At 45.2% G+C, this 9,929-nt stretch overlaps 1 protein-coding gene across 2 annotated transcripts in view; it reads left to right on the top strand.

The window, feature by feature from the left end:
* The first annotated feature begins 2,351 nt into the window (after positions 1-2,351).
* The window catches only part of BLNK (B cell linker), a 76,411-nt gene continuing 68,833 nt past the window's right edge, over positions 2,352-9,929 (top strand). Inside the window, exon 1 of one of the 2 annotated variants that reach the window (XM_006938046.5) lies at positions 2,352-2,644. In XM_006938046.5, coding sequence (XP_006938108.1) covers positions 2,598-2,644 — 47 coding nt within the window. In that variant the 5' untranslated portion in view covers positions 2,352-2,597. The remainder of the gene's footprint in view (positions 2,645-9,929) is intronic. The other variant, XM_006938047.5, reaches the window with a different exon arrangement.

Here is a 9,929-nt window from a genome sequence, read left to right as displayed (position 1 = left end):
TGTGATCCCACTTCCTGGTAACCATTCACCTGAATTTTACATTTATCATTCCCTCTCTCTGTTTGACCTATAGGTATGCGTCTTAAATAATATATTAGTTTTACATGTCTTTAACATTAATATAACAGAAATCATGATGTGTGATCTTCTTTAACTTGCCTTTCTTGCCCAAATTATTTTGTTATTTATCCATACTTATGCAATTGTACTTCACTCATTTTCACTGTTGAATAGTACTCCATGGCATCCATAGGCCACAATTAATTTATTCATTTTCCTGTTGATCGGCAATTGTGTTATTGCCAGTGTTTTTGAATTTTCTATTAAAAATGGTGCTTCTGTGACAATTCTTGCATGTGACCTTGGTGTACATGGTATATTCGTACTATTTCATCATGTCTATGATCTAAATTGCTTTGGTGATACCAAAGTGTTTCCAGAGTGATTGCACCCACTTGTATTTTTATCAACAGTATGTTAGAGTTCCAAATTTTCTTTAAGGTTGGTTGGGACTATCCATTTTTCATCTGTTCATCTAGTGATTAAAACTCATATCCACTGTGCTGTGCAAATCACGACTGTTTATTATGCTATGTTGTTCTCCGTGTGCTGTGGAAACCACGTGTGGCCTCATTCTTTTCACAAGTAATCAGCTAAGACTTGGTATCCTCAATTTCCATGTTTTCACTGATCTTCTGGGTAAGTTGGTTGCAGCTACAGAGCAGTCATGGCAGCCTGGAACAATATGGCCGTCACACTACACACCACATGGGGCAAAATGTCCAGTCTGGAAAAGCAGACTCTCATTTTTATTATGTCAGACCAAATACAGTAAAAAAAGAAGAAAGACAAGTGGCTGTAAAAAGAAAAAGCAGAAGTGTGACTCTTGCCCCTGCTTTTTTTTTCTCTGGGGAAATAAGAAGTTGCCAGTCCAGGTGCTAAACAGAGTTGTTGGTTGACAGAAAAGTCAAGTGGCTGATGGGGTGCACTTTACAGTAATTGAGAAGACACAGGCTATCATCATCCCATTCAGTGAAGCTTGATTTTCTTAATCCTTGGTGATGTTGCAACAGCCTTCACCAGCCTGGTCTACTAGTTTCTTTCAGTTAAGAACTACGGAGAGAGGATGGCAGGGGTCTAGAGCTCTCGCGGGATACGCTGCAAGCAAATTGAGCTGCTTGTTTGGGGAAAATAAACAACTGGAAGACACAAGTGCTTGCATTTTTCTTGTGAAAGATAGTCTGCTCCCTTGCTAGCCTGGCCAATTCAGTGGCTTGGCCAAGCAGAAGGGCCCCACCCTTTAATAGCTCTGAGGATTCTGCTCCTGATCATCTGGTCGAACTAGAAATTCAGAGGTAGTACATGAATAATCAAGCTTTACCTAGAGAAATACAGAACTTCTGTTTGTACAAAGAAGAAGTAGAGAAGGGAAGAAATCCACCTACGACTTCCACCTCTGCCAGTACCACTGCTCCTTCTCCTCCTCCTCCCTCCCCTCCTCCTCCTCCCTCCCCTCCTCCTCCTCCCTCCCCTCCTCCTCCTCCCTCCCTCCCCTCCTCCTCCTCCTCCCCTCCTCCTCCTCCATCTCCCTCCCCTCCTCCTCCACCTCTCTCCCCTCTTCCTCCACCTCCTCTTCCCTCCCCTCTTCCTCTTCCCTCCCCTCCTCCTCCCACCTTCTTCCCCTTCCTTCTTCCTCTTCCCCTCTTCCTCCTCCCCTTTTCCCTTCTCTTCTTCACTCCCCCACCCCATCTCCTTCAGTTCTTCTCTTCCTCTCCTTCCCCCTCTATCTTCAGCCAGACCTGGGGTCTGTACCAGAAAAGGCAACTTGGAACCTCTACTCTGTCCTTTCTCTGTATTCTTCAGACCCAGAAGAGGACTGGTCACCTGGGCAAATGTGGTAACTGTGCACCTTCCTCACCAAGGTGAGCAGGGTGTGCTTGCTGGCTACAGGGAAGTGTGCCAGGCATAAAAGGAACCGTTTCTCTCATTTTCTTCCTCCCTGATCTTAAACTGCCTTCTGCTCACTAAATGACAGTACAGAAATGCTATTTTCATATCATGGTTCTTTAAGTGGAAAAGTTTATCCATGAATTTATGCAAATGAGCAGAAAGTCCCAAAGAGACCTGAGAATTGATTATTCTGCTTTTTCTTGAGCCCAGGAAGCTACTGGGGACAGAATGACACCTGCTGAAAACAAGGACTATATGTGTTTGGGACAACAGGAAGTAGTGACCAGCCAGAAGCCCGTCCTGACCTGATTACAAATCTGGTTATAAAAGAAAGCAGCTGGAAAGAAATTTGCATGTCCAATAGGTTTCACTATTAAAGTTTACACAACGTGGAGTAATCAGCCAAGCTGGCTGGCTACCCAGATCACATGATTGTGTAGAAACATGAAACTTGACTATGTGCTCGAGCAAGTTTTACTTCTCCCTAGTGTAGGGTGTCTGCCAGCAGCCGGCACTCTCTCGGAAATCAGACTCAAGTGACTGGGACCCTTGAGATCAAAGGCTTACCATGCTACTCCCTAGGAGGGCCAGTGACTGCTGACCTTACCACTGACGGTTATTCGTGGCTCTTATAATTAACAAAAAGAATGGACAAGCTTAACAAAATAACTGTCCCTGCCAGTCAGAAGTTGAGGTAAGATTTTCCCCATCCAATACTTCTCCTTCCTTTTTTTTTTTTTTTCTTCTAATGATCTACTGATTCTGAGAAAAACTGAAATCCTGGAATACTTTGCTCGTTGTAAGGCAGTGGGTGGCAATTGCTATAGAGAAGTACCCTGAGTTTTTAAAGAAATATGTGGGAACAGGTGGGCTTATTCTAGCTGGCTTTTGTCATTGAAAGATGCATGTTGGAAGCCCTGGGGAGACGGTAAAAAAGAAAACCCAAGGACTTAGATTCTACTGAAGTTCAGCTTTCAGAGCCTGAATACAACAAATGATTCGAAGGATGCGTTTGTCTAATCTGAATCTCAACCATTTCATTGTGGATTACTATTTAATGTTTAAAGTTAAAGATGGTTGTAATCATTTGTATTCATTGCAGTTGTCTCTTATTTATTTTGTGGGTGGAAATCACAATTGTGTGGGGACATGAGATCTGTTTTTCCAGTGTTATTTTGTCACTAGAGCAATTATCTAATAAAAAGCCACTTAGAAATTAAAAACCAGAAGTGGCCCAAGGGGCAAGAATCAAACAACTCCTCTGAGCTGTGGAAAAGACAGTATCCCAACTTTTTATTTTGAAGATCTTTTTATTTCATGGTAACAGCATCATGGTTGTTGGAGATTGGAAATTTTAAATGTTCAGTGAGTGTTTTATATTCCAACTACCACTTTGACCTTCAGTTTGTCATGGGTGATGTGACACGTGCAACAAGTAAACTATCACAAATAATAAAGAGCTAGACAGTTAGAGTTTTTGAGACAAAATTTAAGAGAAATGAGTCTGGAATTTGCAGAGTGACCGCCCTTCACAGTGAGAATTTGGATCTTATACCGGTTAGGTGTTTGGTAAACGGTGTTTTGAAATGAACTGCTGATCTGGGACCAGTAGGCTCCATCAGCACGGCCAGCCATTTCAAGGGTGTATTGTTGGGTACTGTGGTTTGACCTGTACTGACAGGGGCCAAGAAGGTACCTCAGTCTTTCCCTTGGTCTTGAGTCACTACACTCTCATGGGGGGGGGGGGGGGGCAGATGAATCAATGAAAGTAGTAAGAGACTAAATGAATATAAGAAGGGAATTGGAGTAGCTGAGAAAGATGTCATGGAGAAAATGCTTCAAGAGCTAGGTTTGAGAGGCAAGTAAGACAAAGGTAGGGTGAGAATTGGAGGAAAAACAATGAGCCGGGAGGGAGGAAATAGAGAAACGCAACTTGGCACTGGACTTGAACACAGTCCATTGGTGGGATGATGAGAGTGTTCTGACCAACAGAGACTATGGAGTAGGGTGTATGGAACCAGAAGGTCCTGGTAAGTTAGGATGTGAAGGGTGGAGTCAGCTCACAAAGGACAGTGAGGGCTCTAACCACAGGGGGTTAGTGAATGGTTTACAGGAATAGAAATGTCATGCCAGCAAGCATGTAATAGGGGGCAGGGATACTCTGTAATGGGGCCAGTTAAGCAGCCTAAGCATCTAGTGCCATAGGCCTGGACTTGAGGCACAGCAGTAAGGAGTGAAAGGAAAAGAGTGTAGAAAAGACATGCCAAAGAAACCAACAAGGCATGGATATTAGGGCTTCTCTCAAATGAGCAAGAGGGTTTTATATAGTCCTTTCCAGACATTCCATAACCTGGAGCTACGCTAAGCCTTAGAACCTCTTTTAGGAAATCCAGATGGGAATTTAAATAAGGAAAAGGAATAGAACCTGAATCATCATATGAGCTCCACCCTCTACCCCCCTGGGACAAAGTCCAGCTTAATCACAGAGTGAGTGGTCAATAGGCAGTATACAACCATAGATTATAGGGCGGGAAACCAAAATTATATTGTGGATAATCATACACCACACTCATCCGCTGAAGCAGAAGTAAATTTTTTTCCACTGGGTTACTCAGTTGTCTTTACAGAATTGGCCTGTTTTGGTAAAATGTGCACTGCCGACGCGGAGCTTTTCAAAGACAGGAAATTGTAAACATGATGGACTTGAAACACCACCTTAAATCTTTTCTGTAATTAGGTGAGATGTCAAAGAATAGGGAAATGAAATACTTGATCCCTGTGATTTGTGTCCTCTGTCCTGACTGACACCAATTCGGAAGGTTGCGTAACTGCAATTATTTGGTACCAGGTGACAGTATAAGTGAAGAGCTGGGTTTATATCCTTAGGTTTATCAAAATTTATGTGAGACTTTGCCTAAACTCTTAGCCACAAAAATAGAGAGATAGTGAGTGTCCATCAAGGGCACATAGTGATCCTGGAACATAATAACTGTTAGATTAAAACTGGCAGTCATTAATATCACTGCTATTCTTTCTTCTTAATTCCGTAGTTGTGCAACTGATTTCCTGAACACAAACGCAGAACTTTGCATTGATCCTTGGTAAAGTTTATGTTCATTTCAGTTCTTCTTTTTGGCCATTTTGGTTATTTTACCTATTGATTGTGACACGTGTGGCATTTAGCTTTGCAAGGACTGTAGATGTGACAAACACCCTTCCTCTGCCTTAACCTAAGTGGCGAAAAATCTGTCGAGCACGGCAGAGCCCTGTCTTGGGTGTCCGGATCTCACTGCCAGGACTCTCACTTGGAGATGTAATTTCACAGCTTCTGGGACATGACTTCTCTCCTCAGGTCTTGGAATCTTCAACTGGAATTTCCGGTTACTTGGCTTTTCAAGTTCAATTCTTCAGAAACAAATTCGCCAGGGCATCTGGTTGGCTCAGTAGGTAGACCATGTGACTCATCATCTTGGGGCCGTGAGTTCAAGTCCCACAATTAGGTGTACAAATTACTTTTTTTAAAAAAGGAAAGAAACTCACCTTATTTTCACCTTTCTGCCACTAGCTCCATCTCTGAGCCTCCCTATTTCCGTCAATTGTATCGTCATCAACACTAACTCTAATTCATCCCTCTCTGCACCCCCATTCACTTACCGCACCCTGCAGTCTTTCTTTAATGAAGCTTCCATATATTCCATGTATGGCTTTTCTACCACGCCACCCTGGATAAGTCCTCCCCTCTCCTGTGTCCCCCATCTGCAAATGCCGAGTTTGGACGAGCCAATTCCCGAAGCCTCTCTCGGCTCTAATGCCATGTGATCGTTTAGGCATGGAGACTATTCTCTGACCCTACTGTTTAAAGATAGACAGCTTTCAATGATTTTACCCCAAGGCCTTCAGGAGATGTTTCCTGACTGAATCATCCATCTTTGAAAGCTGTCCATCCCTAAACAGTGAGGTCAGAAAACACAACTACACAGCATCCAACAAGGTCACCTAGAAGGTTGCTGTGACGTATTTAGAAAGACAATGCAATTGGAGCCCAAAAGGGCTGAATTTCAACGGCCCATTGCTAGCATATGGGTCCTGAGGAAGTCACTCAACTTCCGTAAGCTTCAGTTTCCTCAGGTGTCAAAACTAGAGATGCCTTCCTCACAGCCTTTTTGTGAAGACGAAGTAAGACAACATGGGCTGACGTGCCAAGAATGGCATTGGCTTCATGGTCAGTATAACAAGCAAATAAAAAGTAAACACAATAACCAGTACTTCAACCCACATATCATGAGTGACCATTTGCAGTCTCTCTTTCTCCTCACGGTAATGGACCCAACCCCCTTTAATTAGAATGGCAAGCAGAGCAGGAAGCTGCCCAGGGCCTCATGATGGATAGAGCAACTCTTGAACATACATGTGTCTGGGAGCATCTCTCTTCTCATTCTTTATAAGCTTAGGGCAGAGGCCTGTGCTCGTGAGGGAAGGAAAAAGAAGGCACAGCATCTAATGGTAGAGACAAGATAGACTTCCCAGGAAGTATTTCTCTTCACACTGACCATCTGCATTATGTCGGCCGAGAAACTGCTCAACTGGGACTTCTTGTGTCACACCAATGCATGGACTCCTCGGACAAGGCCTCTTTCTCCTTGTGGGCAAGCTACCTTGGAGCCACGTTACGAGAATTTGCTTAGTATTTATAGCTTTCAGGGTCATTGGCTAGGGAAACTCGGGGCACTCTTTCTCACCACTCTGGGCATGGTTGTGCCAGGAAAACCCTAAACCAGAGTCCACGTGTCCAAAGCACCCTCTGTCCTGGATCCAGTGATCGCCAGGGTACCATAGCCGAACAACTCCCTTCTTTTCACGCAACTGGTCTCGAAGTGGGCTGTGATACACTTAATTAGGTTCGCAAGGATGGAACCACAATTACATTCCAGCCAAGACTCCTACATCACGGAATTGGAGGAGACTGGGCTGGTACTACTCCAGAGAGTAGTTCTGGAGTAGTTCTCTCCAGAGAACTTCAGGCACACATTTACAGATAGTCTCTTGATTTTCCCCCACGGATGACGAACCTCATCTGTTCAGTGGAGAATTTACTGTTTGGTTCATTTTCAAAGAGGATCTTCCTCTTGCCCACATGCAGCAGCATCACGGAATCTAGGCTGGTTAAAGAATACGAATAGGAGGGGCGCCTGGGGGGCTCGGTCAATTGAGCGTCAAGTCTTGATTTTGGCTCGGGTCATGGTCTCATGGTTTGTGAGATGGAGTCCCGTGTCGGGCTCTGCGCTGACAGCACAGAGTCCGCTAGGGGTTCCCTCTCCCTCTCTCTCTGTCCCTCCCCCGCTCATGCTTGCTCACTTCTCTCTCGAAATAAATAAGTAAACTTTAAAACAAAGAATATGAATAAGAAAAAAAAATTGAATGATAGCTTGTAGCAGGGAAGCGGAAAGGTCTCTCTGGCTTTTTAGAGACTCCACGGAAGCCTCCTTCTGCTGCCCTCCGCGAAGGCCTGGCTGCATCATTTAGATCGGTGCTTCTCCACCAGGGGCACGTTCGTCCCCCAGGGGACATTTGATCATCACAAATGTGGAGGGGGTGCTGCTGGCACCAACAGGTTGATGCCAGAGGTGCTGGTAAGCATCCTACACTTACAGAGCAGTACTCACAGCAAAGAATCGCCAAAAATTGCGATAGAGCTGCTGTTGAGAAACTGATTTAGGCCAAGTAAATGAATTCTGTCTCGAACAGGAAGCCCCTCTTCATTTGTATATTCTTATAGAGATGGTGTGTGTTTAAAGTTTAGAATATATATCTTTGCAATTGATAAGCCTTCTGATATTCCTCTATCTGGGACGGTTTGGGTGAAGGGTTGCCAAGGAGAAGGGCTAGAGGTGCTGGGGCCTATATTTCAATGAGTTACTATTTAAAAAAAATTTTAGGGTCAAATAAAACTAGATTCCACAAACGACATGCACCAATGGGGTATATGTTGTTCTCTCCAGAGAAACGAGAGCAGGAAAGATCTCCAGGCATAAGGTCATCTTGGAATAGTCTCTGTTTCTACCTCTGTCAGCAGACCAGGTAAACCATGAGTGGAAGTCCTTAGAGTTGGGATAAAAAACCAATTACGTGGTAACATAGCTATTAGGAAGTCCAAGGGCTTATAGATCTGATCCTATGGCCAAACTCTGGACAGAGGTGGATATGCTGTGTCTGTCCTAGAGCAGAATGCGTTGCCCTGAGGTCCATGGGTAGAATGTTTCGGGATAAAAGACAGGTTGAGGTGTGGGGGATGAGACGCTATGTATCGGTCCACCCTTTAATGTCTTCTCAGTCCCATGTGAAGATGCTGCAGCACTGTGAGGCACGGATCCAAATAACTCTGCCATCACCTTGGATAGTTTCTGCAGCACAATTCACCCTTTCTTGCCTGATCTCCCCATGGCCACTGGTGTATATTTTGTGAAACTGATGGCTGGGTTTTGAGGGTGCAACTTTTTTAAAAAAGAGTTTATTCCAGCTTTAGTAGAAAGGAGTCCTCTATCCAGCCTCCCATGACTCTTTTTTTTTTTTTAATTTTTTTTCAACGTTTATTTATTTTTTGGGGGAAAGAGAGAGACAGAGCATGAACCGGGGAGGGGCAGAGAGAGAAGGAGACATAGAATCGGAAACAGGCTCCAGGCTCCGAGCCATCAGCCCAGAGCCTGACGCGGGGCTCGAACTCACGGACCACGAGATCGTGACCTGGCTGAAGTCGGACGCTTAACCGACTGCGCCACCCAGGCGCCCCTCCCATGACTCTTTAAGTTGGTGTTGATCTTATCCAGAGGTGAGCAGTTGGTGTGATCCTCTTACACTATTGGGAATGATGAGAGGGCATGCGTGCAAGGGGTCCAGGCTGCTGTGGGGCTGCTGAGTGTTGTAGTGTCAGACGCTCAGGCTCATGGGTGACCCCAGATCCTGCTTCCAAGCCAAAGGGCTGCAGTGCCCTTGTCCACTATGGCTATGACCTTGCCGGGGAAACCATCTGAGTCTGCTTAACCAGACTCTGTCTCTGTTGGATAATGGTCAGAGGGGCTGCCACTCTCTCCCCATCGGACACGTGTGTCTCTTGCTTCGTGATTCCCCTCTGTCAGCCCCTCTTCTGTGTCAGCCTTTCTGCTTCTTTAAGGTGGCCCTGTGTCTCTCTGTTTGTTCAGGGCCGTTGATGTCTAAGCCTCAAGGACAGCTTCAGTGTTCTCACTGCACACGCTTGCTGGACTTCCTGGGCCCCTAGAAATGATGTAGTCAGTTCTGGTCACAGGTTCCCTGAGCCACGCCAGCTGAGCCTGCTCCCCCTGCTCTGTGGAAGGACACGGACAGCAGCGGAGATGCCCCCATCCAGATCACACAGGTCTCCTGGCGAGGACTTGGGAGGCCATCTCTTTAGCAACTTTATTTCTGAGGCAAGAAACCTAAGGCCCAGAGAGGTGAAGTCACTGTCGGAGCTCACATAGCCGATCCTGCTCCAGATCCGTAGCTCCCTGTTCGCCTGCTGGGAGAAGGGAGTACATAGGCCACTCCCCCCACCTTTTTTTTTTTTTTTTTTTTACCCTGTGTCAGGTGTTGACCAATAGAGGTTGGTCCAGCTTAGTCTATATTCTGTATTTGCCCTAGATATTAAAAAAAAATTTTTTTTTAATGTTTATTTATTTTTTGAGAGAGAGAGTGTGTGTAAGTGAGGGAGGGGCAGAGAGAGAGGGAGACACAGAATCCAAAGCAGGCTCCAGGCAGTCAGCACAGAGCGCAATGTGTGGCTGGAACTCACGAACTGCGAGATCATGACCTGAGCGGAAGTTGGGCGCTTAACCGACCGAGCCACCCAGGCGCCCCTAGACATTTTTTTTTTTTTTTTAACTAAAAGAACTAATTTACTAGTGAGAAACCCCAGTGAAGCCCTACAGAACCATGCCCGTCAGTATTTCAGGCTGTTACAGGTTTCC

This window comes from Felis catus, chromosome D2, assembly GCF_018350175.1.
Source record: "Felis catus isolate Fca126 chromosome D2, F.catus_Fca126_mat1.0, whole genome shotgun sequence".
In the NCBI taxonomy this organism is placed as follows: Eukaryota; Metazoa; Chordata; class Mammalia; order Carnivora; family Felidae; genus Felis; species Felis catus.
The sequence above is the reverse complement of the archived record's forward strand: the minus strand, read 5'-3'. Positions and strand labels throughout refer to the sequence as shown.